At 30.6% G+C, this 16032-nt stretch overlaps 1 protein-coding gene and 1 long non-coding RNA gene across 2 annotated transcripts in view; one reads left to right on the top strand and one right to left on the bottom strand.

Annotated features, from left to right (window-relative positions):
* LOC105342829 (deleted in malignant brain tumors 1 protein) overlaps window positions 1-15445 on the top strand; it is an 87964-nt gene extending 72519 nt beyond the window's left edge. The window contains exons 17-29 of the mRNA XM_066069297.1: window positions 1726-1776; window positions 3079-3241; window positions 3332-3450; window positions 6792-6824; window positions 6946-6963; window positions 8367-8408; window positions 9524-9664; window positions 10140-10286; window positions 12551-12697; window positions 13131-13333; window positions 13532-13932; window positions 14139-14392; window positions 15256-15445. Of these exons, the coding sequence (XP_065925369.1) occupies window positions 1726-1776; window positions 3079-3241; window positions 3332-3450; window positions 6792-6824; window positions 6946-6963; window positions 8367-8408; window positions 9524-9664; window positions 10140-10286; window positions 12551-12697; window positions 13131-13333; window positions 13532-13932; window positions 14139-14392; window positions 15256-15425 (1889 nt within the window). The 3' untranslated portion in view covers window positions 15426-15445. The remainder of the gene's footprint in view (window positions 1-1725; window positions 1777-3078; window positions 3242-3331; window positions 3451-6791; window positions 6825-6945; window positions 6964-8366; window positions 8409-9523; window positions 9665-10139; window positions 10287-12550; window positions 12698-13130; window positions 13334-13531; window positions 13933-14138; window positions 14393-15255) is intronic.
* Window positions 8505-9314, bottom strand: LOC136270739 (uncharacterized). The gene is made up of 3 exons (XR_010708591.1): window positions 9222-9314; window positions 8717-8862; window positions 8505-8618 (listed from the first exon to the last, which is right to left on the bottom strand). It is a non-coding gene; the product is annotated as an uncharacterized lncRNA (long non-coding RNA).
* Window positions 15446-16032: the final 587 nt, after the last annotated feature.

Genomic DNA, 16032 nt, shown 5'->3' with positions numbered 1-16032 from the left:
TTGTTTCGTATTCACTATAAGAAATTTATAATACGTCTACAACAAATACTGTATCAAGCTGAATATGTCTTTTAAAAAAATTAATGTCACTGCAATAATGTGATTCGGAGATTAAGATTTTTCTCCCTTTTAATATTAAGGAATTCATCGTAATTACTATGATATCTAAATATTTTCCTTTCATTTTAAGAAAAGTATAATGATTCTTTGAAGACAATATTTGGAGGTCCTTAATCATTCTGGCTGCGTGCAAAAGATAGTGTTTAGTGCTTAAATAGTTTTAACTCACCTGAATTGACAACTCAGAAGAACCTTTATGATCATGGGGTCTGTCTGTCCGATGTCTGTCTGTCTGTTTATCTGTTCTTCTCTTTCTCTGTCTTTTCCGTCTGTCTCTCCATCTGTCTGCGTCCGAAAATGTTTTACATTTTTGTTCTTCTCCACAACTACTGGGCTGATTAAACTTCTCTTGCACAAAGCATGTTAAGGTGAAGGAGATTCAAGTCTCTTAAAATAAAGGGCCACATATGTATTCAAGGCGATATAACTAGAATTCTTTAAAAACTTGTTTGCAATTTAAACACTAATTCTCGGATAAGTTATTTTGCCAGAATGGCTGAAACTTGTATGGAGGCGTTCTCAGGTAGAGTAGTTTTAATGTCAAATCATTATATCAATGTGTGCAGTGGGTCCACATTTTTGGGTTGACATTTTACACAGAAAACTATAGATCAAACTCTTTGATAATCTTTTTCTCAAACAATATTTGGCCAGAATTGTTGAACATGTGTGAAAGCAGCCTCAGGTGGCTAAGATTTAAATTTTTTCAAATCATAATTTCAAAGGGTGAAGTAGGCAACAATAGGGATTTAATTTATACATAAAGAGAGATAGAGAAAACTTTCAAGTCTTTTTAAAATTCATATGGAGAGAAAAGTTCACAACCGCAGATAGTCTAGATTCAAGTTTGTTTAAATCATGATATTTTAGGAGAGAATGGGACCATACTGCAGGTGCGTGTGTGAGTTTTTACATGAGACGATATAACAATACGGCAATATAAACGAGCTCAGAATCATCTAGCCGGATAACGCTTAAAAACTGGAAACTGATGAAAATTGTTAAGTCTTTTTTTTTCTTCGCTTGCATTTAATTTTATTGAAATTCAATAAAATTATTTGAATCCTGCAGATATTTTAAACATTTGGTCTTCAACGCTTTTATTTTTATCGTTTACAGTGCTTAAGATATGCAAATCAAAAGATCAACAAACATTTCAATGCCAGTCGTAAAGTTGTAAACTAGATACAAAGCTCACAATTGTTTGTAAGGTAAACTAGGCTTATGCTATATTATTGTTAACATTGGTTTGATAAACCGCTAAAAGTTCTTTTTCAAGTTAATTGTTCTATCTGCTAATTCGTGTTGAACAATATAAACAGTTTAAAGCGTTTGTTCCAATAATTTCAGGTCTAAAGACTTAACCTATAATTTTCTTTTCTACATTCAATAAGCCTTACTAAATCATTTTAAGCTATACAAACGAAAAATTAATTTTTTATCTAAGTTGTGACTTCGCCCCTTTAAGTAATCCTAAGATTTTCCTTTAGAAAAGCACTGTTGCTTATAATAAATTCATGGAATAATAGTTGAATATTTAAAAAATATGGAGTTGACTTTTAAACAATATTAATGCTTGGAAATATTTATTGATTCGTCATTTAGCAAAATGGTTGACAACACACGCTCCAACATCTCAGAGTATGTTAACAGTTGGTAAGTGAATATGTTTGTTTTGATTTAACACGTAAGATAAGACATATATTGCAAAGTTAAATTTGAATAAAATTCTTCACGCCAATAAAGAGTACTGGTATTGTTTTAGTTTAAATGTTCTTACCAAAGATCATTTACATTGGTTAAATGTACAACTATTTAGCAAAACATATTGAAATATAATAGTTTTATCATAACGGTCCCCTATATTGTACTTTTTTAATTTAACCAATCTAATATCACGATAGATGCCATGTCATGAAAACGTTTTCAATATACATATAATAAGCTCGGATATCTGTATCTTAAGGAAGGAGTCTTTTCATTATCAAAGATACTTCTTATAATAAGAAATACATGAAATTTTGACACAGTCAAACGGATCATATTACTTAATGATTCTATCAGTTTAATTAAATTTGACCTTTTTGTTTTCGGATAAAGGTCAGGTCAAGGTCACTACCTTTTTCCTCAACGTAAAGAATGATAAAAACAAGTGTAGCTCTTTATAGTTCTGTAGACATTTGTTTAAGATTTGAAGATGCAAATCTTCAATGAAATCATAGACCATGAGAGTGTCTATCAGCTTATACTACTAAATTGGAATAAATGTTTATACTAAAATTGATATTGCTTAGCCCGCATTTCCTCTAATTTTCTTAAATTTTGAAGAAATTTTGATTATTTTTTTATGCTTCCAATAATAAAATATTTCTATGTATTATGAAGACTTTATATAAAGATATAAATTGACAGAAAAGCTAATGTATTGACCAAGAGAGAAAAACTGATTTGAGTGATTTTTTCACAAAAATCAGTGTATAGAATGGGCGCTTTAAAAAGCTTATAAAAATGTTATTTGATAGGCAAATCATATTTTAAAAACATATTCAGAAACCCAAGTATCATATTATTAGTTCACATTAGTAAAAAAAAAACCAACATTATTGTTATTGTTTTTAAAATGCTAAAACAGACTCATTATATATATAATCTGCAGCAATTCTGAATTGCGCAACATGTGATATTTTCCTACGCCAATGTTACGCCAAAAATATAGTCCTTGTTCCATTCTAAACATTGATTACATTTTTCTATGCAAAGTTGTATGATAGTAAAAAAAAAAAGAAAAATATACTATTTTAATTTCCTTTCATCTTGATTTCATCTTGATTTAATGAACAATTAATCAAATTTACGATTGACAAGTCGAAAACCAGAAAAGACTCCTTCCTTAAGCACTTTGATTTTGTATAAAGTACATGTATCATATTATATTGTGCATAAAAAATCTATTTACAGGAATCTCCGATGTAACCATAGAGCATGGGACTTACGGGCGTGTTTACATTGCACATTTTCAAAATGGCTACAAAAATTACGAAGTATGCTCAAATGGGTTCTCTAGTACTGACGGAGTGGCAATATGTCATACATGGGGATTGGCATATAGTTCATATTCAACGTATGTTATATGTAATCATTGGATATTTGAATCCAATTAAACGTTGACTTATGGATATGTATTGTAATGTAATATGTATTTTATTTCCAGTCATTCACCAATGAACCATTACACCACAGTGAACACAAATTGCTATTCATACGATATTCATAGTTGTGCTATCCGGACACAAAGTTACTGTTCTGGCGTTGTATACATCTATTGTCATGGTGGGTACATCAGCATTTTCTTTCATAAACCAAAAACACTTCTTTCATGCTTAGGAATATTGTCATTGTGTATGTAAGCAGTTGAATTAATGATGAAAAAATAAACATAAAAGGTTTAAATAATATAAAGTGACCTAAGTTTATGTTATGCACTTATTTGTAGTCTTTGCACGGTAGTCTCTAGTTAAGGTGTAATATCCCTCTGCTATTAATTTTGCCATATATTTTTTAAAAAAAATTCATATTGATTTTCATCAAAGTCAATATCAATCGATTCATATGAAACAAAAATGAAGTGATGAAGCGCTGCTAGATTTTTCAAAAATTGATAATGTCTCTAATCATGATATGAAGAAAACTAGACATAGTGATTAGAAAAAGCAAACTTTTACCATTGCAGCATAAAATTAAAAATCCAAAATGTATATAAAAATAATACATAGTTATATACATTTTCATTTCATATTACAAAACATATTGAAGCGCAGCATTTTAGTTCAGAATAGCATCTTGTTGTATAGGTTTGCAAAAACATTGCTTCAATCAGCAAGAGTTATCTTTCTTTATCATAGACTTTTGAAGGTTTTACATACATGTTTTACATATACTGCATGATAAATTGCCACAGTTTCTAAATTTTCAAAAAAGGTTTTCTGTTTTCAAATTTGGATAAGATAATAGTAAATTGATCTATATATTAAGAAATTCTAAAAATGTAAACCAGAGCATAAATTTTGTTATAACACAACAAGGGAATGAAGCGAATAATCTCCCAGTAATTGGTATAATATCAATATAGGGATTTATTGTCTTGAATCAAATGAGATATTGATTTATTTTTTAAATTTGTTTCCCATATCTGCTCCCTCAGAATAGAAAAGCCTTATTAAATCTTAAAGATTTGAAATGTTATAAGATTTAAACGATTATAACTAAGTATAGAATTTGTAATTGTCTTCGTCAAATTTTTCCAAATTATAATTCATTCAGCTCTGTGACCGAGCTACAGATAGAGAAATAAAAACATTCCATCCAAATATTCTCTGGCCTAAAACATCAACTGTACATGTACTGAACAAGTACATAAAATTTTGATATATTTAAAAAAAGAATTAATCCATCGGGATATGGAAGAGGAGGAATAGTCATGTAGATACATGTATTGCCTCATAAATACTTTATCATTATGATACATTTCTTGTAATATTTTGTAAAAGCTTTCTTTACTTTTTTGCCGACTGCTTTAAAAAAGCCCTGGGGTTCAATTCGTTCCGGTAATTTTTTTTTTCTATATTATTGAATTTAAATAAGTGTATCGCCTTCCAACATAAATAAGGACCCAGGACCACCTCCCTTGTTGTTACATGCCTTAATTGTGAGTTAACAGAAACAAAGTGATATTATTTTCTACAAAAGTTATCTCCCTTATCAGAGGGACATTCAACCTTAAGACAGAAACATTTAATATATCTAATCATCTTTTAAAGTAACACGACGGCTTCCACATGTTGCATTAAGTTAAGTAGATGATATTACATGCCGAATGTGTAAAAGCGAAACTTAAAATTAAATTTGTTTGTATCCAGTGAAAGGTGAGTCAAAACCTACAGAAGCCCAGTTAGGACTTTTTCAAAGAATATTTTGGAAATTTGGTGCAACAGATTCTTTAATTTGTTCAGGGTTTTTTCTTTAATTTCTTATTACAGGAAAATAATTTTTGTTACAGAAGTATTTTTATAATCTGCTTCAAAGTGCGGATAATTTCAATTTTTCATAAAATCATACCGTAAATGTACCCATATTTTTGAGAAAGTTTCTTCAGACAGGCAGAGAGTGTATTATATTTAACTTTGTAGCAACATTAAAAGTTTGTGTATTTTACAGATGGTAAAATAAACGATTTTTGTAGTTTTGTACGCTGAAATCCGTTAATGACATTGTGCTCCTTTTCTAATAAGTAACTCCTATTTCAGATAAGTGCTACAATGAAAGTGGTTACCTGCGTTTGTCGTTAATTACACGTTTTCCATAGTCCACAGTACCCTTGTGTATTAATTACGCGGATGCTTGATTTATCAATCTAAATTTTCGATTTTTTCTATATGTGCGAGAGTATTTTACGTAGTTTTAAGCATTTGCATAAATACTGTAAAAATCCCCCTGCTTATTTATAAGCAAATATAAAACTTACTACAAAAGTGTTTACATTCCTGAAAAATGTTCAAGTAAAATGTTTACAACAAGCGTATTTAAGAACATTTTAGAGGATTATAAGTCGTATATGCTCCATAAAGAATGTGTTTTGATAAAGTCATCCTGTACAGGATCCTGAACATCCCTATGTCTACTTTTTAAGTTAGTACGTCACACCATGACGATTTTAACATGTTTAAAACAGCTTATATTGCCAAATTTTAGTGTATATCTTTGCTGTGCAATGGTTGTAGTCTCGAGCCATTGACATGCCGGTTCCGATTTCGAGTACTGCAGGGATCTTTGGTTTTATGAATAGTAGTAAAAGTTTGAAAGTTGACTTTCTTACGAAAACTGAAATTCTCTTCTGTCATTTTGAAGTTGATCCATGCTATGAATCCATATCTTTAAGTGATTTATTTAGAAGTCCGGATTGTGTGCAGAAGGTTTTCCTCAGGTGTACAGGACCCTTAACAATATATTGCGTCAGAAGCGACTTTCATCGAATCTGATTTATTGTAGCAAAACACATGCACATTAATTATTACTTTAATATATCCATTTTCCCAAAAATAACTAAAACAATTGATAAAACAACGGACTTGTTTTGTTTTGTTTTGGTTTTGGTTTGTTTTTTTTTAATGTTTAGAAATGTAAGAAATATAAGATATATCACATTCACTACAAACATTTTTGTCTTTATAGTATTTAAATAAATTTATTACTTCAGACTACTAATTTCACTACTATTAACATTGCTTTTGTATTTAAAAGTTGTAAACAAATTGACGAACATTATTATTGGACTTGAATCCTGAAATTAGGCAGACAACTGATACATTAATTTAAAAATATTAAATATATGTTGATGGTTGTGAAAAAAACCGTTGACAAAAACAATTTCATACAAATTATGAACATACAATGTTCTGCCAAAAATAGATCATCTGATTTATCTATACACCCTTACTCCAGGCTTATTTGTTTATTTCTTGTTTAATTTTTTTTTGTTCTATCAGTTTTTGAACGTAATTGTGCAATCATAAATATCGGAGCGGTTTTTTTTGTAACATAGATTTTATTGTGCACATATTATATAGTCTATTTTTATGAACTTTCTGACATAACTTAATATTTAAATATTTCAGTATCATCTACAACCTTGCCGTGGTGGGCTCGAGGTAAGATTTATACGTATCAGTCGTGTTATAAAGCCATTTTGTATTGTACTTTTATTAATTACTATCTTGTTAACAGGTGACATTTTTGTTACAATGTTGTTGTTTTTTTATCTTTTTTTAGCTTCAACGGCGGATGCTTGTAAGTTCAGTAGTTATTTAAGAAGGGATATGTACAATACATGAATGTCGCTTAAGGATCATAAGGTCTCTAAGATAATACTAACATTTGATTAGATGTAATGAAGTACAGAACTAAATTTTCTTTTAAAATAAATGACTGAAGGATACACATAAGCTCTATTTTCATAAAAAAGACCAAATTTGTTTTGATCCTGATCTTTCAAAAAGGAGAACAATAGAAAAACATCGCAATGCAGCAAAACACATTCATTAGTTTCATCTTGTATGATTAATTTTGAAAATTTAAAGGCAAATTCGCATTTAGAATAAATAGAGTGATATACTTATGAATAGCATGTCGAGGTATGCATGCATATAAAAACAGAGTTGGCTTGTTTACGCATCGACTGATGAAGTTCTTTCTAGAATCTCAGACTTATGTATCCGTTCTAAGTTTAAAAAATGGTAAATAAAGCCAGAGAGCATTATATATTTTAATATTATACACAATAATTTGATATATAAAATTACAATAATTATCTACTTTTCAAAATGGTAAAATACATGTACATGTAGTATGCATTTTTTTTTTGGGGGGGGGGGGGGGTTAGGCGGTTCGATGGTTTTTCATTTAAAAAATAGAACAAGAACAACAAATACAAAAATCCTTAACAGTGTAGTTTAATTGTTTCCATTTAATCATTAATCAGTTTTATAGGGGCATGATCACGATTTTGGTCAAATTGATTTTTCTATAATTGTTGTTTGCAATGCTTTAGTAAAGTATTTTTAATTATCAACCTAAATTTAAGTGTCAGTTGTAAAGTTATAAGGAAGATACAGAGCTTACAATTCTTTGTTACGTAAACAAGGCGCTTGTCATGATTTAATGACATTAATTCAATGTACAGTAAAGAGTTCTCTTCAAGCTGATTTTTCAATTTGCTGATTATAATTTTCAACAAATATAAACAATCCCTAGAGTTTGTCAAATTCATTTTAGTGTAAACCTAGAAAATACAGAATATAAACAAAAATATGACATGAGCTCTGTTTACATAACAAAGAATTGTCAGCTCTGTACTTCACTTATAACTCGACCACTGGCACTCAAATTTTGGTTGACTTTTAGAAATGCTTTACTGAAGCATTGTAAACATTCAAAAGGGAAAAAACATTTTTAACCAAAATTGTGATCATTCCCTTTTAAGTATTATAATGAACTTTCCATTTTCAAATTCCCTTCAACCAGTTGTTTGAACCAAAGTAAATAAAAAAAACAGAAGGAAAAAGTATAAATGCGATTGATTGCTGGATTTTTGACAACAAAATTTCAAGAAGAAAAAACTGCATATTCATACATGCGATATTTCTTTTAGTCATTTGTCCTGATTGATAAGCATAACTTTATTTTATTTGTAGATGAAACATCAAGCTATGTGAACACACCAACTAATACTACAAGTAAGAAAACTCAGTTTAACTCGCAATATCATGGTTAAACATTAGGATATTTGTTTCATATAATCATCATTATACAATTTTCACAAAAAGTCTTACTGAAATCGCGATTCTCTTGTAGAAGCCGCTGGGTTTCAGTTATGGGAATTTCACATATAAATCTGTAAGCTTCTCTGCCATCAGGTGCTCCCCATGCATACTTTTGAAGTGATGCTGCAAAAACGAATATGAATGAACAATAAATACAGTGTATATTACCCCTATGAAGGAATGTGCATGTGTTGAACTTGTGGTCTTATATTGTACTTTACCTGAATATTTGTATACAATGAATTTTGAGAAACCCTGCAAGTCGTCTGGGCTTGCCCAAAACATGACGTCATCACGTGACACGGTACCGTCTCCGCTCCACTTGATGTGCTTCTCATCCCTGTATCCACTCGTGTACCAGAAAGATCTAAATAAATGAGTGGGCGTCTATTCAATGTTTTAAGAACACTTTCAATGCTAACAAAAACTGAAAATTATAAAAGAGAGCTGGACATTCGTGCATGGCAATTCTTAGACCAAATGAATCTCGTTATAAAGAAATGTGTGGAATTATACTTTACCAAATAACAGCTCATAGCTAAACAAATAATAATTTTTAAAACGTTAAGGTAGATATAGACCCGATGTGTAATTTGTGTTGACCAGACAGCCTCCTTAAGCACAAAAATTGGAAAGAACAAACATTTTATTATAATTAAATTGCTGATTGATCGTATGAGTAGCTGTATGTAAATGGTGTAAAGATTGTTTTTAGAATCTCCGTACCTATCCCTGTCAATTCTCTCTAGTATCGTGTCGATAAACTGGTGCTCTTGGGCGGAATTGACGCTTAACAGTCCGGCTCCTTGGGCCTTGGATAAAGAATTTAAACGGTCAATGCTGATCACGTCTTGATAAAGCCAGGAACAAAGCATCACTGAGCTATTTTTGAATTTGCTATTTTAAACTTCAAAATGTCCTCTGTACATGCATATTTCATTTAAGAATTGTGAACCATAAAATTAAGAAAAATAAACCTCGACACTTGATTATAAAACAATTCATGGATTTTCCGGTTTGTTTACAAGGTGATGAATACGAAACAGCAAGCAAGAGCTATGGCACCTGTTACAGTGGCGTTTGTTATAATGGCGGTACCTGCATTGCGTACAATAATGGATATCCCGGGTACTATTGTAATTGTCCGAGCGGATTTACAGGATTGCATTGTAAGTTTCAACAGCTTTAATCTTTTATATATTCTCTGTTTCGTGAAAACTTGGCTAAATTCGTATCACTATACATCAATATCAATTGTTTCAAAGGAGCAGAGATGCGGCAGCGTTCAGTGTCTGTGAAATATTTATAATGCCACCGACACAAATTCATTAATCATTTAAACTTAATTGTGAGTGTATGTTGTTAAATACAAATGAGTATGACTTTAAGATAATTGAAATGATATACTGTATACAGGTAAATAATCTCCCGTTTTATTTTTGCCCTCTTTGCAATTGTCAGCAGGTGAATTTTAGACTAGGCGAATTAAAATGTTTCAATTTTTTCTTCAAGTACAACTGTGTCCTGGAGAAATCAAGACGGGGCAAACCGTTTGCATGTGAATAAAGTGTCGAAAACAACATGTGGTGAAATAGCTCTTTATACAGTATTTATTATTTTTATTGTTAAAGTACAATTTATTAGGTCAAAATTACGCTACAACCTATGACGCATGCTATCCAAATCCCTGCCAAAACGGTGCAACTTGCTCCAGGGACTATTATTACTCGAGAAACTACTATTGTTCATGTCCAAGAGGATACTCGGGTCAAAACTGCGAATATTATGTCGGTAAGAAACATTTTCATATCGAAATTTCAAAGAATGATAGAAATAACGCATTATTAGGTCTTTTATAAATAGAGAATTTTATCATTAATTTTGCATGTCATCGCTTAAATCAGAATGTCATGAAGAAATAATGACATGAATCACTAAGCTTTAGATTGAAATTTAAAATTGTAACTATTTTCTTTTATTGGTTGTAAAAAGTGTTTAAAGTACACAACTTTTACATAAACGAAAATGATATTTGACAAACAAAACGTTATCCCCCTTTTTACTATCTGCCACGGAAACTACCGTATGTTAAGAAATATTTCTTAAAATTTTAACATTGTTCTGAAGAATGTCTTTTCAAAAAAAAAAATGCCGATAACACATACAACATACCTAATGCTGATTACCAAGATATGTAGCATGCAAAAAGTTTAAAAGCAAAATCTTAATACCTTGGCGTCTGTTGTCCTAATAGCGCCAATACTTTACAGGTTTAGGATTTAAAAAAGTACCTTTTATTTTTAAACAGTTATACATTATATCTACAACAAGCTAAGCATGTAAATAAATCTGAGTTTTACAAAACAAAAGTTGATCTTCAAATGACATAATCAATTGAAATTAACATTGTTATTGCTTGTGTGAAAAAAACGAATAAACTTATGTGTTTACTCTTTAATAATGGTAAACATACACATCACGTTTTTACGATAACTTTCAATTTCATATACATTTACTTTCATTATACTCTTGCATTATCATTAAATATAGTGATATTATGAGAGAAAAAAACTCTGTTAATTGCCCATAACAACCAATTTTACTTCAAAGCAATATATATATATATATAGCCCTGATACTTAAATTTCGGCATCAGTTGTATCATTTGCATAGCAAACAAAGGAGTTGCATAGCAACAGAGCTCTGTAATCTTTAAGTTATTGAAAAAATATTGGTGACTCCGATAGATAGTTATCAAAAACAAATAATCTGATAGTGTGCATTATGCAATGCTTATGCATTTTTCGTTTGATATCTTAGAAATCATAGATAGTAATAAATATAAAAGGCATATTTAAGGTAATTGTTTGGTAGCTTCATGGCATTGGGGTATGGACGGGGTGAGTCGTATTCCAAATTCTTCTACTGATGTTTTCTGAAATCTTTATATTAATGATATACTTCATGATTTAGTAGAGAGTCCTATCATTGATATAGATAAGTTAATAATAATCTTTCTGTACTGTCTAAATCTACAATAGTATATTGGTAAATTAATTTCCAGTAATTGTTACATGCAAATAACATTATTTCAAAGTAAGTCCGTCTTTCTAGATAAAATGCCTGCACTTTACCATTTTGCAAGATTTCTGATTTCCATGGTATCATTTTTATAATCATCTTCTTCTTATGAACTGAGTAACGTCTTCCTCTTCTCTAAAGACAATCTACTGAAGTAGCTAGCAATCTGCGCTGAATTGTTGCTGACAGAATCTTCTTTTGCCATCATTATCCTTGACCATTCTCGTGTTTAGAGACACCTCTGTGTCTTACTTATGTTTAGTTACTTCGCCTATTTCATATATTTCTCTCGTAAAAATTATGTTTGGTCTTTGGCGTATCCTATGGTATTTTCTAAATCGAAATCGGAAAAAGTGGCTTTATCTTAAAGTTGATGTATCTGACGAGGAAGTTAATCAATAATCTTTAAAAGAATACAGAAACTTTACTGTTTCTTAATTTAGTAAATCGAAGATATTAATTTGGACGTGCGATTATAGGTCTTTTTGTTATGCTGATAAAATCACGAACTTCTTTGTTTCAGATTTTTGTAAAACTTTTAAATATTAAGAATACACTGTGTAGATTGAAATTAGGGATTTTCATAACGTTTCTTCAAATGTTGGCCTTTTAAACGCAAATTACTATTATTTGATGTATTGTATGCATACCAAGGTTTTGTGTAGCAATTAATATTGGATAGTTGAGTATGTGAGCTTGGTATGAGCAAGATTTTGAGTAGTCCATATTGATTATCTTTTTTTTTGCCAAATAATAACAGTTTTCTTTTGTTGTTACTAAATTTTGAAATTTTTTAACAATGTTTTGAATTTTTCAATTGATAATAGTTCCTAAATATTTCATTTTTTATTTTGATATCGTGTTAACTTATTGTTCCAGCAATTTTAAGGTCAACCAAATTTGTTATTAGAAAATAAGAAAAATAAATAAGTGAACTCTTTTCCATATTTTATATGTTTTATGAACTTTTTAAGGTTATTATGAAACAACGTCATATGATCCCTGTTATTCCCACAATCCCTGTAATAATGGCGGCACGTGCTATCACAACTATGGATACCCAGGATACTATTGCACGTGCCCTAGTGGATATTCTGGACGTAATTGCGACAGCTATAACGGTATGCAAAATGTAAATTTTATGTTTTACATTTAATATTTCTATGGATTCATTTGATTTTTCGTGTTTTTGTGTCCTACACTGATTGTTTGTTTTATCATTTAATGAAAATTAAACTCGTAAAAGTTTAATATGCTATATAATAAGAAATTCACTTATTCTATTCATAAAGATTTGGGTATGATTTTTTTTATTTGAATTTTCTTCTCAGTCGGAAATTAAGGTATTTAAAAATATCCTTTTTTCCATGTCACATTTTAATCTATAAAAAAAGATTTTAGTCTTTTGCACAAGTGTTTCTTTCTCTCCAAATTATATATAGAAAAATTCATGTCTTTTATCCACTTTCAGTAGAATTCTTTAGGTCTTTTACACATTTTTTATTTATTTTATATATTTATTATATATGCAAAATATTTGGGTCATGTACACAGGTTTATCGATAGAAAGCGCTATAACCGTCGCTTGCAACGAGAACAACTGGAATGCAGCCGTGTATCTTCCTCCCCTGTACAGCAGATACCTGGATTTTAACCCTGGTGACCTTTATCTAGGTCAAGACAGCTGTACCGGATACGTGGACGGAAATTATCTTCGCTTCCGGTCTGATTACACTACTTGTAACACGGAAACAAAGGTGAGAATCATCTAATTAGATCAAAGTTTATGATTGTGTTTTGAATTTAGATTCGATATATTAGAATATTTTTACTGAATGAATATTACAGTCAATAGATATTATAATTAATGTAACTTTGTGTACTTCATGTATATTTACATGTATATGGTAATTATATACTCATAATCTTTACTCATAATTCATTTTGATGCATAGACTTCCAAGGATAATATTGTTCACTCCAATGAAATCATCTATGCAGTTCATGACCCGAACCATCACTTCATCGTTCGTGAATATCGGTTTAGAGTGCCAGTTGATTGTTTTCTACCCCGAAACGAAGAAAGCTCCAACCATTACTATCACGGCCTTGCCACTATCCCTCCAGCACATCACGTGACCGGCTCAACACACCACACGGTTCATCTACGATTTTACACAGATTCTTCCTTCCAACATCCTAAATCTCTGTATGGATCCAAAGTTGGTGATACTGTGTATGTTAAAGCGTTTACCGATGTCAGAGACTACAGTCAGAAAATGAGGCTGTCAGACTGTTATGCCACACCCACAGCATCTCCATATTCCAACTTGAAATATTTCATTATACAAAATGGGTAATGCCAATTTTTCCTAGTTTTGTTCATAGATAAATATTTGTTTAAATAAGATATAAGTACCATCTGAATAGTATAGTTTGTTATTTGATAAAATATCAGAATTAAATCATGCGTTTTCAAATTTCATAAAGACATGTCCATTAAGTTGAAAGTATGCGATTAAGAATGTTAAATTTCAAAAGAATAATATATTTATTTTACAGATGTGTTATTGATCCAAATGCAAGGATTCTGTCACAAAATACACACGAAACTCGCTTCTATTTCCAAGATTTCGAATATTCAACCGATCAAAATTCCTTATATCTTCACTGCAATGCTACCTTTTGTAAATCAAACGATTACAGCGCTGCTTGTGAGCAAACTTGTCATCACAAGCGATTAGGAGGAGGTAACGTCGTATTCGATGGCCCAGTGGAGAGCTTTGATGTCAATGACGCTGTCAGGTTGACTAGTGGTATGCATGAATAAATTATTTGGTTAAATCGGGAATCATCAGAGTTTATAAGAAGCAAGTAAAGTACGCAGAGAGTTCGTGAAAGTGTAAAGTTTCAAGGAAGATCTAATGTGTTTTCTTTTACATAATTATGTTACTTAAATCAAAATGAAATTACATTGTTATATCCAAGTTAATATACTTATATTCACTAGATTTCCGATTATTTAATCTCTTTTTTAAAAGAATACTGAGGTTTCATTAAAATGATTTTTTTTAGATTGTTTTCGTGAAAAATCCATTGTGTAGACTTCGTTGACAAATGTGCCTCAAATTTTATTTTTTTTTATTGAAATGATAAACATGACAACACATTGTATTAAATGAATAAAGCCACTTTTATCAAATCAAATTTAAGGTTCTATCAAAACTGTCTACCGTTTTCATATAATAAACTTAAATGACTATTTTCTTTTAATGTAACATCAGTACGCTACAGTTTTGAAGATATCTAATCGTAATGTGTTTAAGGTGGATTTACGGCCATCTTATTTAAATATGAATTAATATGTAAACATTTTTTAAACTAACTAGTTTATGCCCAAAACTGACAAAAACTGCTTTCGAAAGATACAAAAGCAATGCATTTGATGTTTTACGCGTTGTTTTGTACGCAGATTGTTTACGCAAGTTCAGAACAATGCCTTTGTCTATCACTTAGAACTGCGCAGCTGCAGCCTTAAATTAAAGATTTAAAAATTTGAAAAATATGAAATGTGGTGATAAGTGTCCACTCTACAATCATTTGTTAAGACGTGAATCCCCCTTAACTTTGTATCGAATAATTTTTTAACGTTACACGTTGATGATTGTTTTTTTAATAGGTGGCCCGTCCGGAAACGGAAATAAACTCACCTCCGGAAATTCTACACTGTTGCTTGTTATCTCCCTTGTCTTTGGAGGGGTAATTCTGGCAATGACCATCGCTATCATCGTAGGAAAGTTGAAGAAGCGAGTGAGACAAAGAGGAACAGAAGTTGTGAAAGATATCTAAATATCTACTTTTAACATTATTTGTTTTTGAGAAATTAGAGTTTTATATGATTACTCGTATTTCTTTCGATATGTTATTTTTCAAATAATCCTTGTATTCTTTCCGAAATGACTTGCACACAATTGCTATAATCCTGATAAATATTTCTAAAAACTGTCAAATTGTTGAATGTGATGTTTTCTTGCTCTTATGCTTATACTAGATGACAATTCGTAACGACAGACGAATGTGTATCTGTTCCCTCTTGAAAAAATAAAGCAATTCTGGAGGTGTTGATCCTCCGCCAATTTTGTATACTAGTAGTCTAAAATTAGCTGTTGATGTCACATGATAGATTAATATTCAAAGGGAGACATTACATTCTTGGCAGGAAACTAATATTATATAAATAACTCAGAGTATGCTTTTTCACCGTCATAAATGACGCCAATTCTAGTATGTACAGCTTTAAAGGGGCATGCTCACGACTTTGGTCAAATTTTATTTCTCTGTTTTATTATTTGCAATGCTTTAGGAATGTATTTCTAGTGATCAATTGAAATTTGAGAGTCAGTCTTACAGTTATAAGCAAGATACAGGGCTCAAAATTCTGTGTCACATAAACAAT

Source organism: Magallana gigas, chromosome 8 (assembly GCF_963853765.1).
Source record: "Magallana gigas chromosome 8, xbMagGiga1.1, whole genome shotgun sequence".
In the NCBI taxonomy this organism is placed as follows: domain Eukaryota; kingdom Metazoa; phylum Mollusca; class Bivalvia; order Ostreida; family Ostreidae; genus Magallana; species Magallana gigas.
Note: the sequence above shows the minus strand (reverse complement) of the source record. Positions and strands in the feature narration are given on the sequence as shown.